The 20413-nt window shown below is 36.2% G+C and overlaps 2 protein-coding genes across 2 annotated transcripts; both read right to left on the reverse strand.

Moving 5' to 3' along the window:
• Nucleotides 1-392: 392 nt before the first annotated feature.
• Nucleotides 393-3031, reverse strand: LOC147499511 (3-ketoacyl-CoA synthase 20-like). The gene is made up of 2 exons (XM_086561272.1): nt 2293-3031; nt 393-1302 (listed from the first exon to the last, which is right to left on the reverse strand). The coding sequence occupies exons 1-2, from the start codon at nt 2896-2898 to the stop codon at nt 535-537; spliced, it is 1374 nt and encodes a 457-aa protein (XP_086417398.1). The 5' UTR covers nt 2899-3031; the 3' UTR covers nt 393-534.
• Nucleotides 3032-5197: 2166 nt separating this feature from the next.
• Nucleotides 5198-8161, reverse strand: LOC147499512 (armadillo repeat-containing protein LFR-like). The gene is given in 9 exon segments (XM_086561271.1): nt 5198-5663; nt 5748-5875; nt 6009-6147; nt 6233-6338; nt 7097-7353; nt 7438-7495; nt 7498-7579; nt 7655-7824; nt 7921-8161. Coding segments are annotated over 9 exon segments (1398 nt in total). The 5' UTR covers nt 8117-8161; the 3' UTR covers nt 5198-5401.
• Between the last annotated feature and the right edge of the window lie 12252 nt (nt 8162-20413).

Below are 20413 nucleotides of genomic sequence, written 5' to 3' on the forward strand. Positions count from 1 at the left end.
AATGTTACAAATTAAAGAATTGGAGCTCTTCCCTTTGTCTATAGCATCAGTGAAGTTCCAGAAATCTGTTGCGACATGATTTGGGTTCAAAAGCAAAAAGGACAATACCGTCTTTGCAACCGGTTTGTCCTGGAGACTTAATTATTTGCGCCCAAACTAAAAGCGAAATTAATCCCCAATTTTGTCCTACGGGCTCGTTTTCTGAATGTAGTAATCGTCAATGGTAGTACTCTGTTGATGATATGAATGTAGAAAAGAGCTAGCTAAATGAATTCTGCTGTGTCAATTCATTTCAAAGTGTACAAATTAGTTAGCTATGAAAAAGCATTCGCACGAAAAATTAGGAGGTGCAATTAATTTAAATTTGTTATTGGGTCATATAATATCGACAATTTTTATATGGATGCGCCTTTGCATTTATTATAAATAACTGTTCATTTATATGAACTTATGAAGCGCTAAAATTACATTTTGAATGCAGTTGCGAAATGCTAAAATAGAGTAGTACAAGGAATGAGTGGATATCAATGAGATCTAGGCTTCCCTTTGCATGTGAACAGAAAATGTATCGATCTCATCAACCCAAGGATTTTTGTCATCGTCCCCAGGATTTATAGTCCTAAGAGATTTCCAGACTGCACTATTGCACTTGAATCCTGCTCCAAACGCGATTTGCCATACACGGTCACCCTTCTTTATTCTCCCCTTGGCCTCCAAATAAGCTAGTTCATACCATAAGGAACTACTGGATGTGTTGCCAAACCTATAAAGAGTACTCCTTGAAGGCTCCATCTGCCATTCAGTCAGTTTTAAGCTCTTCTCTACTTTGTCTAGTATGGCCCTGCCTCCAGGATGAATGCAAAAATGTTCAAAGGCATGGTTGAAGTTTGGACTAAATGACTTCATTTGGAACAACTTCATGCCAACCTTATTAAAAATAAGGCGCAGGCAATCGGATATTGGAAGGACTAGCGGTGCTAACGTACTTATGTTTGACTTAAGAGCTCCCTCCGAAACTTTAGCAAGTTCTTTCGACAGACTAAATCCAACTATTCCACTAGTATCTTCCTCCTGATAAGTGCATCCATAACCATCATCCTCATTACCCTTGTGAGTGCGAACAATATGCATGAGTTGGTACTTGGCACGATAATGATCAGATGTTCGATTAGAGAGGAGGACAGCCCCTGCACCCATCCGGAAGAGGCAATTTGTTACAAGCATTGAGCGATTGTTACCTAAGTACCAGTTCAGTGTGATGTTCTCTGTGCTTGCTACCAAGGCATATGAGTTGGGATGCACCTGCAGGATCACAAAATTAAAACCAGCATTTTCATTATGTCCACTAAAGTTTTAGTTATGAAGTTTCTATCTGGTTCATCTTAGTTGAAATTGTGCCAGATACAGGTGCTATGACAGCCAAATGAACAAGCTAAAACTGCACCACCTACAGTCCTACACACATGCATCATAAAGAACGATATACAGTCACTATTTCTAAAGAATAAAAATCAAGTTTGGCATCCTTTAATTTGGATCTAAGACTTCCAATTCTACAGTAGTCCATTCTGCATATATAGTGCGCACATGCCATGTCCTGTGTATCTTCTCTAATATGTTCCCGGAAAATCGTTCATGAAAATGATTTATAAGAAGTGATCTGAGCTCTATGAGAGAATGTGTATTTCTGATAAAAACATAAGAGAAAGTTATATATTGTCTAAGGAAGAACAGATCGAAGTAGACGGCAACTTTTGAGAGCAGCGTTATAGTTATAAACGTTTTGATGGACAATCTGATACCTTCTCAGACACAAGGAGCAATGATCACTAGGAATCTGTTTACTCTTTACTCGACTATAACAGAACTGCATGCCCTGTAAAGAGTACTCCACTGTAATAATACAAGACAAAATTCAAATAAATGGATTTTTCTTCCGAGTGAATGTCTGTCCCTATGGTGTAATTGTCTGTTTGACTCCAAAATTACGTAGTTTCCAGCAAAGCGCACCAACCAAAGGGGCGTAGAGACTAGAGAGCACGTAAATACCCATCATCAACTCAATTCCACCTTTGCTGAGTTTATCAATTTCATTGTTTTATTAGGGATTTAGGGTACAAGCGTCCGTTCACTATACTTATTTGTTCCATAATTTCATATAGCCGGTAAGCCGGCACCAAGCATGGAAGCACAATTGTGACAACAATATCCCTCTCATGCATGCATGCATGATGATGGCTTCACGATTAAGAGGAATTCTTAAACAAAAAGAAAAATTCAAAGGGAACCTACTTTTAGGAGATTCTTGGCAAGGTCTACAGATATAGGAATAGCACTACAACCCATCCCACCAAGATTATAGCTCAAAACATTAATCCTGAAATTGTAGTGATTTATTATCATAGAACACAAGGAAGGAGTAGGAGTAAATAGGCTGCTATTCACTACTAGAATCCCAATTTCGCTAGCCTTCACTCTTGTTTTTGTCAAAAGTTCATCTATGGCTCCAAATAAAACAGTTTTTGCTTCTTTTCTGGCCTCCTCCATGCATGGATTTGGTGGTGACCTCACAACTGCCTCGGGGAAGTATGTTGACTCTCCCAACCCAGATTTATTCAAGATATTCTTCTGAAACCGCAAACTTTCTTCTGAAAATACCCCCAACAGTTTCGATCGATCCATGAAGGTGTCGTGGCTACATTTCAATGCATCTCTAGGTTTGTAGCATGCGAAATCAACTAGGAAAACCTTGCGAGAACGACTCATGTAAAACTTTAAAGCCAAAGAGATAATGAACATCGAAAAAAGAAGCACATTTGTAAAACGAAAATAATCGACGCGGCATAAGAGAAAGACAATATAAGAGCTGAAGCTTGATGGGGAAAATGAAAGAGCCATAATATCACGAGTGGAGGAGCGAAGAAAGACCCTGAACAACTGTCGATACTTGATCTTAAGTCTCTAACTCAAAAACTAATGAATATGAACTGAGTGTAGAAGCTATTAAAGTCACAATTGTATACATAGCACATCAAGATCAAGAAGCCAAAGAAAACTGTAGAGTCGAATGCATCTACTTTGCACATATATAGTAGGAGGCATTATATTAAAATTGCTATCAGTTAAATGCAACCACGTGGCACATATATAGTAGGAGGCATTAAGTTGGATTCGAGCATATGGCATAGATGCAAGTTAAATGCAACCACATGGTCCTGAGTTTGAGGCAAGTACAGTGTTGGCAATACACATTAATGAATTTTGGTGTCTGTCTTGCTAGTTTGGGATGTCCAACATAAACTAAAATGTCAAAAACTTTTAATCTTTTGTACTTTATGATCTTCATGGCAAATTCTTAGCTGGAAAGAAGCCTTACGAGAGTACCAGGGTAGGACGGTAGGTAGTCGGAACCTTAATTAGTTTAGTTAAGCGTCACACTCCTACTCTGATTTGCATGTACAGGGTAGGGCATAGTCACACATTCGGCATCAATTTGGCAAAAATGAGATCGTTAATTCGTATAAATTCAATAAAAAAATCAGAAAAAAATCGGGAAACCCCAAATAATTAAAACATAAAATAGTATGAAGTGCGTGGTTGTGCATCATGTCAGGATTACTTTGAGCATATATTAAATTCAAAATTTACAAATATATATGTAAAGCTTTGTTATATCTTACGATATCCTATAAATAAATGCAATTTAGAAAATAAAAGAATAGAAAGTTGTCTATCATTAAAAAAAAAAAAAAAAAAAAAACATCGATAATTGTGAGACTTTTACCGTTTTTATTGTTTATTCATTTTGAAATTCAATAACTTGTTAATTCGGAGACTTTTTATGTTTTACTGAAAAAATATATTCATTTTGAAATTCGATAACTTGTCAATTCGGAGACTTAATGTTTTATTGAAAAAATCGGAGATTTATGAATGGTTTTTCTCTCTTTCCTCCCACAACCAAGAGCCAAAAAATTGAGATCTACCAATATTTTTTTTTAGGTCAAGGTAAAATTGGGACAAAAAAAAGGTAGCAATATCCATTACCGAATTTTAAAATTTTATTTCACCATGCTTAAATCTAGAGTTAAATTTATCAGCGGGAGATTTGGAGTGGGGATATATCTAAACTATTATAAATATCGCGACTATCAGCTATAGTCCCGCAATAGTGAAATAATATTTTTTTTAAATGTAGTTCTAAATCTCTTCGTCTATATTTTGACTAGTTTTCACTATTGTACCTTCTATTTTTTAGTCTATTGAGAACAAGTCCGATGGAGAGCTGCTAAAAGGTGTCACATAGCCTTTTTAGCTTGTCCAGCCAAATTTGGTACCCCAAAATCAAAAAATCAATCAAATTGCATTTTATGTTTTGAAGTGCTAAATGATACAAACAGCATAGTTTCTGCCATCTATCCATTATTTTGTAACTTAAAAATTGAATTTTTTTTTGGACGGACGGTACAGTTTCTACCGTCTGTTGAAATTTAACACACGGACGGACTATATCGTCCGTCTCCCAAACTTATTATGGCAACTGCTAGCGATTGTCTTAACTTTGGATGAGTTTTTTACTCCTTCCAAATTTAAGACCCTTTTAGCACTCCCATTGGAATGACATTTTTATAGTTGGGGTATATAGCGCCCGTTGGACTTGCTCTGACAATATTGCTCTTCTATGCTTTAAGCAAAATTATTGTGTTGACTATTGTACCCCTATTTTTTAATCAATTGATGATATTGCCCTTCTATGCTTTAAGCAAAACGCACGTGCGTGCATCAATCTAGTCAGCATAACCAAGCGTCTCAAAGACTAGGTCGACATATGTTTGACAAGGTTTTGGAGGCAAATGGTGGTAATATTTCAAGTACATCATGCTTTACAATTTTACTACAATGAACAAAACACATATCAAAGTGATCTTACCAATGAAGTCTGTCATTTTACAAACTCATTATTCAGTATACGAAGTGAAAATAGAGTTCTAATCCTTTATGCCAAAATATAAAACCATGGGGCGCTATAACAAAGCCCTGCTTGAAGGAATCCAAATCGCTCACACGAGGGAGGAGGGCTCGAAATGTCATTAAATGAGACCTGAACTTCAGTGCAATTTAGATTGCCAATCTGAAACTCTGGCCTATAAATAGGCAGCAAAAAATAAAAATAGAAGAAACAACAACAACAAAAGAGTGAGAGTAGAGTGAGAGCCAATCTTATACACCATCATGTATCAAGTAGTATAGAGTAGAGTTTATAACGAAAAACAAATGTTGATCAAACAGAACATATTGGCTACAAAAGGATAACATGTTGAAACAAAGGTACAACTGCTATAAATACCTTTTTCAATATTTTACATGCAAGAGTGATAGTCGCCCTCTGGAACAATCTAAATCAGACACCTACACCCCAAATGCCATGAGCCGCACCCACTTTGCTGTTAGGTCTAGATGTCAATTCATATAAAATCCTGGCAAAGTTGTCTGAATATTTTCCATCGGAAAAGAGGATATCTGCAAAGGCATTTTCAAAAGCTAGAAGAAGAGCTCTATTTTGTGGCTCTGAGACCAGGCTCTCCAGTATCATTGCTGCTTTCCTGCAGACTTCAGGTACAGGATGAGGAGCCTTAATCACTTTCAGAAGCCGGTCGACTGCCCTGAATTCAAAAAGACATAATGGCTTTAACCATTAGCAAATCACTCACTAAGATCAGGTTTAATTGTAAAGAAATAAACCTCACCATCGCTCACTTGCAAGCTTCAGCCTGCAATCCATACTGACTTCTGAAAGGTTATAAAGTGCTCCAACAGCTGCGGCTTGCGCATCTATTGCTGGTAGACTCAAGAGATCAACTAAGCGCTTATATATCTGCAGTATCAATTTTGCATTTTCGTATGTTAATCTCTCTGAGGTAAAATAAGAAGAGAACAAAAGTACAGAAACAAAAAAAAAAAACACTCGTAATTCTCAATGCAGACAAGAAAAGAAATTAACTAATAACCTGTGGCGCAAAAGGCAATAGAAATGGTTCATTGTCAGGATTTATTATTAAGCGACCAAGCAATTCAGCAGCTGCACAGTGCCAGGCCTTGACAGAGGATCCTAGAATCCCCATGATAGCTTGGACTGCACGTTTCTCGCTGTTTTGTCAAAAGAAAAAGATTAACTTTCCATAACCCAACTTCAAAAAGAACAAACAAATTGAAAAAAAATTAAATTATTTACTTTAATTTGATATATGACGGCTTGGAAGAGCTGAAGATCCTGAGGTCCAGCAGTGGTGCTAAATTCACAATTGTCTCAAGAGCATTTGTTACAAGCTCCTCATCCTCTGTCACCATGAATAACTTATTAGAAGCACATCAGACCATAAGCATAGTCAAAATCTCATCCTTGGACATGTATGAAACTTAAGGAGACATTCAACTCCATTTGTTGTATAATAAATCTAGGAAAAGATAAAGACCGTAATAGCATCAGAGGTCGGGTTAGTCAGTAGGTAAACCAAAGTATATAAGTTTCCATGTAAGAAGCAACAAACAATATAGCTAGCCTTTCTAATCATATTAGAAACCTCTATGACGACAATGTGATAAGGTGCCAGATAGTGTAGTTGGAAGAGTTTGGGGCTGTTGTTACTTGTTACTGCAGACCTGGGTTCAAAACTCCCCAGCACCACAATAAGTCTTTCCTATTACATATGCATGCACACGCACAGACGCGAAATAGATTTACACAAAATTTTCATGCGCTGCAACTTGTTCTTGTCTTCTTTAGATTCAGGATCCTTTAATTGATTGGTATAACTCCATCATACTTATAAATACTCAGGTAGTAAGACAGCTTAATTTCTTCTTTAATTGAAGAGTTCTACACATATAGTTTCTTAATTATCCTATTTCCAAAAACACCATATACTGTCATAGTTTACAAGCAATAAAACATGAAGCTCATCATAAGTATTCAAGTAAAATAAACACTGGTTTTCTTTGAGCTTTTGCAAAGGATATAACATTATAAAACAAAATTTAAGCGGAAGAACTAGTGAGCAATGACAAAAGGAAAATTCTGATACTATTAACTTCTCACCAGTGGAATGATCTTCTATGCATTGGAACACGGTTTCTAAGCAATGCCGATGCTGAGCCATAATAATCTCATTTTCCGGCATAAAAGAGAAGTTACGAATGATATTTGAAGCAGCAACAGCACACTGCTGCTTTTCTGCTCGGCCTTCTTCGTCTAGATTAAACAAGCCATCTTCATCGAACCACCATTCAGAGGGATGATGATTTATTGAGTTTTTACGTCCTAAGCTCGTGGTACTAGATGCGGATGGTGCTAAGCTACAACAAACACAATTAGAAGTTTTTAAATTAGCAAGTGTTAATGATAATGACGGACACTTGGAGAATTAGTTTTGTGGATACCCATGGTGAAGATGCGCTTCATCCTGATCTAATGCCTCGTATTCACTTCCGAACCCAAAACAACAGAGTTTGCACCTAACAATCTCACCCTAGGAGTTCTTTTAAGCTCGTTCGGAAGAGCTATGTCACGCCAATCATCTACCTGTTCAGTTATAAACCTTTTACTTCAGTACGTTCAGGTCCACACAGAGAGAGAGAGAGACACACAAATACTCACAATTTGAAGAACTGCATCCAGCAAACCAGGTATTTTAGCAAGAGGGATAGCATCTCTTCTCACTTCTTCTTTCTCTTTGAAAGAAAGCAATGTGAGTGTGTTCAATGCCCATGTCAACTCACTTTTCAGTCCACTCTGAAGTGCAAGAACAATTCTTTTGTTATTTTGATCTGGAAAAGGGGAAAAAGAAAATCACTACTCAACCAAACACTTCCATAAAAAAAAGATTATTTTTTTTTTGTGATGGGGGGTTTTGAGATACTGACCAGATAAGGAGTTATGAATTTGAAGTGAAGGACCAAGTAACAGACTAGCTGGAGCTATTGCATCTGCTCCCGAACCAGAACCACCTGATGCATTATTCAGGTTACCACTTCCTATTGGACGTCCTCTTTTCCCTGGAGGTGCTGATGCTGACCCACTTCCTGCTCCGCCTACCTTGCTCTGCTCCCTCTTCTGCATATCTTCTCTCTCTCTCTCTGTTGTTCGGGATTCACAGAGTGTACGTGCGTTATTTGTGCTCCTTACGTTTGGGCCTTTTGGTTTATATAGCCCATTAACCGAAAGTACCCATGCCCATTGGTCCAGTATTGTTTTTTTCTATGTTCTTTGATAAGGGCATCTCCAATGGGGGTAAAAACCAGTGTATTAAATTGCATAATTAAAAGCTTTAATGTTGAATATGAACACCACATGTTGCAAACTTTAAACAACATCGCGATTTTTTTTTCTGGACCGATTTTTTTTTTTTAATAAAAAAAATAGATATATCAAATAAAAAATAAAATAAATATAAATATGACATGAATTATTACTGATTTGCTTAGCCAAACTTTAAAATTAATTTTATGTGATTGTAAACATAAAACCATTGTAGTCATTTAAAAGAAAAATCTTAAGCAATAAGTAAAGAGTAAAATAAAACTCGTATCTCTCAATACAATTTAGCTCAACTTCAATAAACTAAAATAATGAACCGATAGAATTGAGTCAAATGAGTTTTTCATAAAATAGAACACGTGATTCAATTTTAGAATCCCGTAAAACTTCATTTAAAATTTAATCCATCTTTGTGTTTTCTCTCAATCCATATAACTTAACAAAAACTAGTCAAAATTAAGTTTAAAGTGTACTCCACAATGAAACTTACTAAATTTGTACAATTTCTTATATCATACAACAATTGGATCGAGTGTAAATGTGTCACGATAGCAAAAATTGTAAAAACGAAAAACTGTAAAAAAGTTGATAAAAGTGATTTGTATTTCGCCAAAAAGCAAATTTTTGCAAAAATAAAAACTATTCATAAAAGCTATATTACCTTCATGTTATCTTTTTTACTAAAAGTTTTGATACATAAAAACCGTATAGAGTGGAAATTTTATACCTCAAATATCAAAAAACTCTCTCAATGGGGGTGCTATACCGTTAATAGTGTATTAGCTAATAGAGAGGGTGGGGAATTCCCCTCTCGTATTAGTTAATAAAAAGCCCTGACGTCACTTAAAATAACGTCTGTTTAACTTAAAACTTCGGACGTCACTTCAACACACGTTTGAAGCTTTATTTTTTTGTTTGCGACGGTCTAAAGTCCGTCGTTTCAGTGATTTAAAAATGTTAAAAACACGGACGTTGCTTTGAATGACGTTTGAAAGTGGACCACTATTTGTTTTAAGCTTTTTGTTGGCAATTTGGGACCAAATCCGTTATTTTACATTATTTTGAATGGGCTGTGACAGTTTAAGTCTGTTGCTATCTATTTTTACACATTTGCCTCCACCTACCATTGGAATAGCCACAAATAGTAAATATACACTTTATGTATTTGGGATTTCTCTAGAGTGTATAATCCTAATGGCGCCTATGTGGAGCCTATGTGGAGGTGGATTTTTCCACTCTCCATTGGAGATGCCCTAAATAAGGTTCCACACTTCAACAACTAAACTAGATTACTGCAAGCAGTGGGGCGTGAGTGGAGAGTGGAGAAGAGAGATGGAGAGATGGATTTGCATAATAATATAAGTTGAAAGTTGAATACCGAGAAAATTTGTATCCATCACATGTTGCCAAACCTATATACAACATCAATTTTTTTTTTCTTTTCTTATTTTTTTTTTTGGATACATAGATTAGTGATACATAAGTTAGTGATAAACACCAAAAAGTGTAATTTAAACCCCTTAATAGTATTACATTTATGTCAATTATGTTTATAATAAATAAGAATTAGTTTTGTTTACGTGTTTTTGTGTATTTCAGGTCTTGAAGTTGTTTATGTGCTTAAAGACGCCATTTTGCATGGAAAACTAGTCAAAATGATTGCTAGAAAAGTTCTATGTTTAAAGCCCAAGAATCAAAATGAAAAAACATTTTCAAGCTCAGTCAAAGCTGGGAAGTCAAAGTCAATTCGGGTAGAAAAATGATAAAAAAAAACTATTAGAACTTCAAATGGGAGTATCTTTGGACTTGAGCCTCAGAATTTGGCCTACTTTATGTCAAAACGACCGGCTCGGAACAAGCTTTCCAATGGATTTAGCATTGTCCTAATCAGAGCTGTAAAAGTAGACGAAAATAGTATTAAAGTAATTTTCAAGAGCATTGGCTCCTTTAGACTTAACCTAATGGACTTTGGGCACACATTAGAGGCCCAAAGTCCCCCTTTCAAGCCTATGCACGAAAATGTAACCCTAATCCTCAGGACTAAGGCTAAACTTAATATTTGGCCTCTCCCTCATTAGTTTAGTTGTAATTAGGTCTCTCTCTCCTATTTCTTTAGTTTAGTATATTTTAGTTGAGGATTTGTAGCCTCCATAAAAACTATTCAATAAAAGTTTTAGTTTTTTTATTTTAATGTTATCTTCTTATTGGTTTAGTATAGAACATCTAATGACACAAGGCTAAAACCTTCATTATAGGGGGTTTATGAAGCCACGTGAGGATGATTGGTAGTTAATGTAGTAGTCACTAGTTTAAGTGTTTCAAGTTCTTCATTGTGAGTTTCTAGAGATAAAACTCTAACGGTGAACTAGAGTTTATAGCCACCATCAAAGATATTTGTGGAGGAGCTAAACTCTCGTGCTAGTGAAACTTTGATCAAAGATGACTTGGTATTCACTAGGGACCAAACAAGCAATTCGACACCTAACTAATAGTAAATTGAATTGCGTGGTGGAATTTCCCCTCTCTAATTATCTTTCTCATAATTTAAATAATTGTTTTGTATCTTTAATTCATTGTTTTCATATCATATTACTCTCATTAGTGAAAGTAGTTTAGTTAGTCTAGATAAGTATTCAAGTACATGCAAACAAAAGTGGATCGAACGAACTACTCCCCTCTATCACATGATTTAGAGAGTTTTATATATTGATAACTAATGTTTTCCCATCTCTAATCTATTGTTTTTTAGTTATAAAAACTACACTTATCAGTTAGATTATGTCGAAGGAATGGTCTTTGTTGGCACAACAAAAGTGCAAGCGCAGGAGAGAGTGTGTTTATGCACCCCACAAGTATTCTCTATTACTAACGGTTCAACCTAATATAATTCAAGAAAGATAAAATATAACTTAGCTCCAACAATAAAACTCCCAAGCTTCTTTAGATATTATTGCTTCTCCTAAAAAAAAAAATTATTGCTTCTTCGATTTCTTCTCATATTAACTTTGCTTCAATTAGTATTGTTTTCTCACAAAGAACAAACAGTTAATTATAATAATCTGTTCTCTCAATTAAATTTTAATGAGCAATGGAAAGTGAATGTATTCAAATTTAGCAAATTAAACTTTGAGTATATGTTGGCGCAGACCATACTCCAACAACTAAAAGAAGTCGAAAAAGAGCCAAACATTGAACATCAATGATAGATGGGTTTTCAAGAACCCTCCCCCAACTCTTGAGTGGGCAAATCAAAATATCGCCTTTTTCATTATTTAAGATAGCCATGAAACTTCATCTTTTTTCACTTTCATTTTTTTTTTTTTTCATTTTTGTTTAGTCCAAAATTTTGCAAAACTACCGTTTCACCCCCCAAAATCCTGGAATCACAATCATTCATTTATAGCGGCAAGAAGATGATCCGGTATGACGTTGAAAATTGTAAGTTCGAGTTGGTTTATGATTTTGTGGCCAATATTTGATTGTATATGTTCACAAGTTTTGCGCAAAAAAATTTCCCTTTCCATGCTTTGAACAATACATATATAACAATAAAATTATTGGTATTCGAATACAAAGTGGTCCGAGGTCTAAGGCAACAACATTTAGTTGAACTCATCCGTAATACTTCTCTTCAGAGTTTCTTCAAAGGAAGTATTTAATCCAAATTTCTCCTACTATTGTTTTATGCTTGGAGAGACATGTTGTAGTCAAGCAAGAACGTATGGGCATACATAGTACCGCCAGGGACGAAGTCTATGATGATACTCGGTGTCGTTGTTCCAAGTAAATAATTGATTGAGGAGGTAGTAATGGTTTTGTTGGGCCGGACTGTCGTGCTTATTCTTTCTAAGCAACACGATCTTTGTGATCTTGAAATCTGGGTGCTTGACGAGAAGAGTGAATGTATAAGCGAATGGTTGTTCAAACAAAGGTTTGAGTTGGATTGTGATTTTGATACACAAGATTGGGCAAAGTTTTACTGATTTTCTCTGTATGTAACTATGCATGTGTCATTGGGTACTGTAAATATCTAAATTTACACAAAAAATTAAGACTTAGTTCTAAGCTCTTAAGTTGGGATAATAAAGAGGGGATGATTTTATTTGGTGTTAATGGCTGCTCTTCATGAGTAAGAAGATGTCTACGTATCCAGCACTTTGTTAGTGAGACTGGAATCAAGCCACACATAGCTCTAAAGGATGGCTTTTATAGTCATTGAGAGTGGATATCAGGTGCGACTCGTGTACTGATGAGTACAGATATACGGTCGTGATGAATGACATGTGTCTATGAGAGATATGCGGATAGCAGTTGTAGGTGTTTAGGCCTATCTGAGTTGGCATAGAATCTTTCATATTAGTTCATCACTCCCCCTGTCCCACACAAAAAATGTGAAAAGATCATATAAGAAATGGAGGATCATTAGCATAAAATAAAAGATCAATATTGGATTTGGTTGAATGTTGATTGTATTGTGAGATTGGATTTGGATTCGATTGAAATGTTAAATGAAAATGTGAGATGAAATTGAAATGAAATGCACGATTGAGTTGATTTTCATTTAGGGGTTTCACTTGCCGCCCCAAAACCACGTAGGCATTTTCATTTTTGGGGTCCAATTTTCGGGGATGTTGGGACGATTTGTATGATTGACTTTTTTTTGATAAAATTTGTATGATTAACTTGATTGTAACATATATGGAAGGAACTGGTTTGATGTTAAAAAGAACCCTCCTCCATATGCTTCTTGGTTTTGGAAAGGGGTTCATAAAGTTGGTTAGAAAGTCTTGGAGGGTTGTATCTGGGGCATTGGAAAGGGAGAGGAAGTGTTGGTCATGAGCTATCCTTGGCTCAGTATAAATAATAAACCTATTCTTATCAATGATCTCCTTCCTTTGAGACAAGATCTACAAATTCTTAAAGTGAATGATATAATTTTGGCTGATGGTAGTGGATGGGACACAAATAGGATTGATCACCTATTCCCATCAACTATTAACAACCTTATAAAACAAGTCATGATTAAACCAATGTTTGCCGGGAAATATAAAATTAGATGGATGGATACCAGAAATGGTATCTTGTCTGTCAAATCTGCCTATCAAAGACTGGTAGGGAATGGTGGTATGGAACATTCATCCTCTTTTAACATGTAGAGAAAAAAGGAGTTTTTTCTCTCTTTGGCAAATAGGTTGTTAGAAGCCACCATGCTTTATGTTTTCTGGACAATTATCTCGACATTTCGACTTTTTCTGGCGGCAACCATACATCCACCATATTTCAGCCGGACTTATTTGTTTTTTGAAATAGTATAAATATAAGTTTTTTTCTGTAAAAACTTAACCTAACCAAAACCAAGAAAGAGAGTGATTGTAAGAGAGCAATTCTTAGCGAGTTGAGTGTTTATTCTTTGTGAGTGAATTGAGAGCTCTTGTAATCTGTTACTCTGGACATCTAGTAAAGCTTAGAACTCGCAGTGTGGACGTAGGCAAATTGCCGAACCACGATATATCATTGTCTTATGGTGTGTTCTCTTTTACATTAATTATTTTACTTTATATGTTTGTTTAATTGACAATGAGAAGTGTTGGGATAGTACTTAGAGGGTGTTGAAGTCTTGTCTAGAGAGAAGGATTAATCCTTGTGTATGGTTAATATATTTGTAGTGGATAATGTTGTTTCTGCAGTTGTTTATTCATAACAATTGGTATCAGAGCTTAGGTATTAGACCTAGAATTTTGAGTTTTGGTAAAGAACCATAGTGCTCGAAATTTGTGTAGACAAGGTGTTCGATAAAATTCCTGAGTGAAAAATATTTTTTAGGTTATTGTGTGTGACTTGAAAAATGGCTCCCAAAATGTCAAATGCAAGGTTTGAAGTAGAAAAGTTTAATGGGAAGAATAACTTTGGGATTTGGCAAGTCCAAGTAAAGGACATCCTCATCCAACAAGGTTTGCACAAGGCTTTAAAGGGGATTAATTAAATCTAAAGTGGCGAGTATGAGTGAGGATGATTAGGAAGAGTTCGACCCACAGGCTTGTTCATCAATTCTGGTTGTGTCTTGCAAATGAGGTTATGTATAATGTGATGGGAGAAAATACCGCTGCCGGTTCTCCCAATACCGCTGCCGGTATTTGGCTCAAGCTAGAATCTATGTATATGATCAAGAGCATGACGACCAAAATATACCTTAAAATGTATCTTTATCAGTAGATGATGGTGGATGGTTCAACGATGCAAGAGCACGTTAGTGAGTTCCGTCGACGCCTAGCGGATTATTTGAATGTTGGCATGAAGATGGATGATGAGGATCAAGCGGCATGTTTAATATTCTTTTTGCCCGAAAGCTATGAGCATCTAATGACTACCTTTATTAATAGAAGATGTTGATCTTGATGAAATTCAAAGTGTGCTTCTTTCTTATGAGTTGATGAAGAAGACATGAGTTGAGAATAGCATTGATGTAGGACAAGGGCTAGTGGCAAGAGGAAGGTCATATGAACAGATTTCTACAAGCAATGAGAGGTCTAGGTCCAAGTCTAAGAAGTTGTTTAAACATGTGAAGTGCTACAATTGGATGAAAAGGGACATTACAAACAAGTAATTGTCCTCACCAAAAAAGATAACAAGAACAATGGTAAAGAAGAAAGGTAAGGCTAAAGTTGAGGCAAGTTTTGCTTCCGCTCGAAGGGGCGATGTGAGTCTTTGTGTGTCCACACAAGACTATATGGCCGAAAGGTGGATTCTTGATTCCGGATGTTCCTACCATATGTGCTCGAATAGAAAGTGGTTTACTTCTTATGAGAGCATTGATGGTGGTTCCGTTTTGATGGGTAATGACGTTGCTTGTAAGACGGTAGGAATTGGAACTATACGGGTCAAGATGCATGATGGTATAGTGAGGACTTTAACCGATGTGAGGCATGTTCCTGAGCTAAAGAAAAATCTTATTTCTCTTAGTACCTTAGATTTCAAAAGCCACAAGTTTGTGGGGGAAGGTGGAGTCCTAAAGATTGTTAGTGGCTCTTTAGTTGTTATTAAAGGGTCAAAGACATGGAACCTTGTATACTTTGATGGGTAGTATTGATGATAGGCAAACTGTAGTTAACTGCTTGTATTTTTTTAAATAATATTTTTTTCTATTTAATAAATTAATTAAATTATTTATTTTTAAAAATTCGTCGGACCGGACTCGGGATACGTGGGCCTGATTTTTGGGCCCGAGTCGGTGTTGGGCTTGGGTTTCGGACCCAAGTATATAAACACTTTTTTCTAGAAAATAGGTTCCCGGATAATAGAATAATTAAAAATGGAGGCCCAGAAAAGCCGGTTTCTTTGGATAATTTAATCGGGCTTAGGAGGATTCGTCCGAGTTGTTATTATAATAGATAAAGTAGTTAGTTTCTAAAATACCGGTATCTGATAATAGTTCTTGCTTTCATCATTCTTCGTCATATCGCGTTAATTATTAATCCGGTTAATTAGTAGGTTATTGTTTTGGTTATCTTTTGATACACAAGATTTATGGGGCTATTTGATGTTGAACTATGTAACTATGCATGTGAGCATCAATGGCGCCAAATCGACAAGATATCAAAAATTACCACTTTTGAACCTTTTTTGTTGTTGTTTATGTTTGAGTGTGTTTATTTGGGTTTGATATGTGGGTATTGTTGGAAGTCATAAAACGTCGATGCATACCGGTAATGGAGGCGTGAAATATGAACCGCTATACTGATTTCGGGATGGGTGATTAGGAAGTGTGGGGTTTCGGTTTTGACGATGGAATGAGTGGGCTGTTAAAGCTTTGAACATAGCGCAATGGCTTTTAGCCGATCAAAGAAATCGTTTTTATGTTTTGATTGTTTGGTTGTTTGTTTTGGGTATGGTGGGTTGGGAGTTTGATGAATGGTGGTAGTGGGGTGATGGTGGACTTGAGATTTGGGTTGTGTGAAGTTTGAACGCGATGTATTAATGGCGGTCGAGATCTGATTTTGGGGAGTGATCTCCGGCAATACATAAAAATGTGAAAAGTGTGTTCATTAAAGGTTGTTGATTTTTCGATGAGGAATGGAACGGATGTGATGAGGAAGTGAGGGTGGTGGCGGATTTTGGTGGTTTTGGAGGAGAAATTTGGAGAAGACGACTGCTTAAAGAAATCGAATTGGGCACTGGTGATGTTCCTTGGGCGATTTGTTTTGTTGTTGGGCCCGATTCTATTTTAGTTTGGTTGGGCGGTTTTTAGTTAAGTTGTTTTGGGCGGATTAGATGTTTTGTTTGGGCCCGATTTAATTAAGTTTGGGACCGATTTAATATTAGTCCTCCATATGCTTCATTTGTATTTTTTGGAGGGGTTTAATTAAGTTTTGTTTGGGCCTTCTCCAATTAGTTTTGGGCGATTTTTAAAGTTTTTGGGCCCGTATCTAATATTGGTCATAACCATCCATTGGACTTAAAAATAGATCTAATCTTATCGTGAAAATAAATAAGTGGACTTTTTAGACTTTCGGGTTTTAAGGTTTTAAAGTTGAATGATTAATTCCGAACCATGACCTTAGCCATGGGAGCCCATGAAACATGCACTTTTTGACTTTAGCCATAAACCATGGTTATGACCCTAAACAAGAACACCTAAAACCAATGTTTGACTTTGAACAATATATAAAATTAGATGACCATGGACGTGTTGATTTTGGACGTTGACCATGATGTGTTGACTTTGACCATGATGGCTTGACTTTGATTTTGATCATGATGTGTTGACTTTTTCTCTCATGATGGGTTGACTTTGATTTTGACCATGATGTGTTGACTTTGACAATGATGTGTTGACTTTGACTTTGACCATGATGGGTTGACTTTGGCTTTGACCATGATGTGTTGACTTTTTTAACATGATGGGTTGACTTTGATTTTTTGATGTGTTGACTTTGACCATGATGTGTTGACTTTGACCATGATGTGTTGACTTTGGCTTTGGCCGAATCACGAATTCATTGACTTTGACCGTTGACCGTGAATGTTGACTTTTCTAGTTTTTCACATATTGAGACTATATGGACAAATATAATAATAAAACGCGTTCTATATTATATAACTTGGTTGGTCATTATCTAATTTAGATTTGACGCGAGAAGTTGTGTAAAAGCATATATATATATTGGGCTTTGATTGTAGGCTTGGATGTGTTTATTTGTGATTAATTATTTTGTGTATATTATATGGACACATATAATAATAAAATGCCGTGGAAGCTAGTATATATGTGGTTGTCAATATCTAAAGAAAGATTTGACCTTGATGTTATGTGGTTTGACATGGACGATATTGAGATGTTAGGAGATATTATATTCCTAATACGTTATAATAAAAATGTATTGCGATACGTTGAAGCATTGTGACATAATATAATATGTTTGATAGTTATATTAACGCAATATCATGGAAAATGTATATACACTCCATTATTTTATATAAAATTCTGCTAATATAAATTGGTGAATATTTGCCCACCTGACTTGTGGTGTAGTGCAATAATATATTGCAAGTGAAAAGATGAAAATGGTTTATGAGGTAAGAATAATATTTCTATGTATTGTGGCTTAGTGCAATAAGGTAATTGACTCATCCACGCGGTATAGTAGAAATGCTTATGAGTCATAAACGATGACACTGAATAAATTACGAATCGAAAATCCTAGAACCCCGACTACCACAACTCATTCATTGCCTTGTGTGGGCTTATGTGATATGATTAATGACCCATGTGTTGGGTGTATATATAAGATGTGATTGACCCATGTGTTGGGCAATATGAGTAGCGGTAATAGTGGCTTGATATATTCCGTGTAAAAATATAGAATGGCGATGATGCAAAATATTTTATGCCGAATAGTTATCGCTTACATAGATTTGGATGGTTGAGGATTTACGAGTCGCGCATCCCGTGAGTTGGTTACGCCCGGAGTGGCTCATTATGTAATGGGAGGCATGTGGATGTACATGATGTTCGGCATGTTTAATATTTGTGGTAGCCAGGAAACTAGGTAAGACATAGATATGACGGGATTTTATTAACACGAAAGATGTTGATCTTGAAATAATCTAATTATGGTAATATGTTTGGTTGGTTATTTGTTTAGTTAGAACCTAAGAAGACATCGATGGAGGAACTACATGCCTTATTTATTATGTGTATAGTTTGTTGTGTGGTTAGTGGGAAGTTAAAAGCCTTTCACAAGGAACTACTACCGCCTTTAAATTATTATTCTTAAAGATGTTGTTTTAGTCATTGAAAGTTAAATTCGCCTCGATGAGGAACTACCGTCCTAGATTATTGAACTTAAGGATGTTGTATTAGTCATTAAAAGTTAAAAAAGGTATGGAGGAACTAAGTCTATGGATTGTGTATGTATATGTATATTATATGTTGTATTTTAGTCTTTGTTTGTCACACCAAAACTATTTTTATAATGTGGATTCTTGATTTGCATGTTTGCTTATCCATATGTGTTCATTCAATGAACATAGTTTTAAGTTTTTGATGGTGGTTAGTGTTGAAGAAGTAATGGCGTTGCTTGTAAGGCATTAGCGTTAACATCTCCAATCATGCATTTGTTTTTCCCTTGAGGTGATATAGCTTTTCAGTCTAGACAATGTTTTTGTATTCTCATTTGTATATTTTAATTTCAAAGAGTTATTGAAAAGAGATTTATAACCTCTCTTAACCTTAGATTTTTGTAAGCCACAAGAGGACTTATGTATAATTGAAATTTTTATTGGTTTTTAATTATCCGCGATATTTTAAAACTATTTGGGTTTTGGGAGTGGAGAGACACCCTGGAGATCTTTGTCGGGGGACAAATAGGGAACCTTGTCTTTGATTTGAGTAGCGATGGGTGCATGTAGTGATGATTATGAGTGCACTAAGATATGGCATATGCGTCTAGGGCATATGAGTGAGTTGTGCAAGCGAGGGTTCTTAAAGGACTTGAAGAAGCCAAGTATGGGGTTCTGTGAGCATTGTGTCTATGGAAAGTAATGCAGAGTCAAGTTCAGTTCAAGAAAGCACACGACAACAGGCATTCTTGATTATGTGCGTACGGATATTTGGGGACCTCCAGAGTGGCTTCAAAAGGATGTAACCGTTATTATGTCTCATTCATTGATGATCATACTCGCTATGTGTGGGTGTATATGATGAAAACAAAAGATGAAATGTTTGAGACATTTAAGAAGTGGAAGGCAAGGGTTAAGAATCGCACAGATAGAAAAGCGAAGACTCTACGGTCTGACAATGGTACTGAGTATACCTATGAGCCTTTCCAAGAGTTTTGTGCGCAACAGAAAATTGCCAGACATTGGACATTCAGGGGCACGCCTTAGCAGAATGGAATGGCAAAGAGGATGAATAGAACTTTGCTTGAAAGAGCTAGATGTTTGTTGTCTAATGCCAGTCTAGGCAAAGAGTATTGGGCAGATGCAGTGTTCATGACATGTTACCAGTTCTAACTATAGATTGCAAGACACCTTATGAGGTGTACGTGGTCAGGTAACCTAGCTGATTATAGTATTTTGTAAGTGTTTAGATCGACTGCTTACTACCATGTGAGGGAAAGCAAGCTAGATCCTAGAGCTAATAAGGCCATATTCTTAGGCTTCGCAAATGGGATAAAGGGATACAGATTGTGGTGTCTAGAAGACCACAAGTTCTTGGTCAGCAGAGATGTTACCTTTGATGAGACTTCCGTGTTATCTTTCAGTAAGCCGAAAAAAGCTGGCCGGCAGAATGGTGAGTCTATAGAAGTTTAAGCTACTGAGCTTGAGTTGTCTGTTGCAGCAGATGACTAGTTGGTTCATGATGAGGTACTAGATCATGGAACCACGCAACAACAGGAATAAGAGCATGAGCATCCTCAACTTGTAGTGGCTGACCCTAGGCCAAAGAGACAAGTTAAAGAAGTGCACAAGTATGGGCACGAGAAGCCGATGAAACACTATGGTCAGGTGGATTTAATGGCATATGCACTGAATATTGAAGATGATGAGCTAGATAGCTTCAAGGAAGCTGGTAGAGATGCTCATTACAGAGATTGGTTG

Source organism: Coptis chinensis, chromosome 5, assembly GCF_015680905.1.
Source record: "Coptis chinensis isolate HL-2020 chromosome 5, ASM1568090v1, whole genome shotgun sequence".
In the NCBI taxonomy this organism is placed as follows: domain Eukaryota; kingdom Viridiplantae; phylum Streptophyta; class Magnoliopsida; order Ranunculales; family Ranunculaceae; genus Coptis; species Coptis chinensis.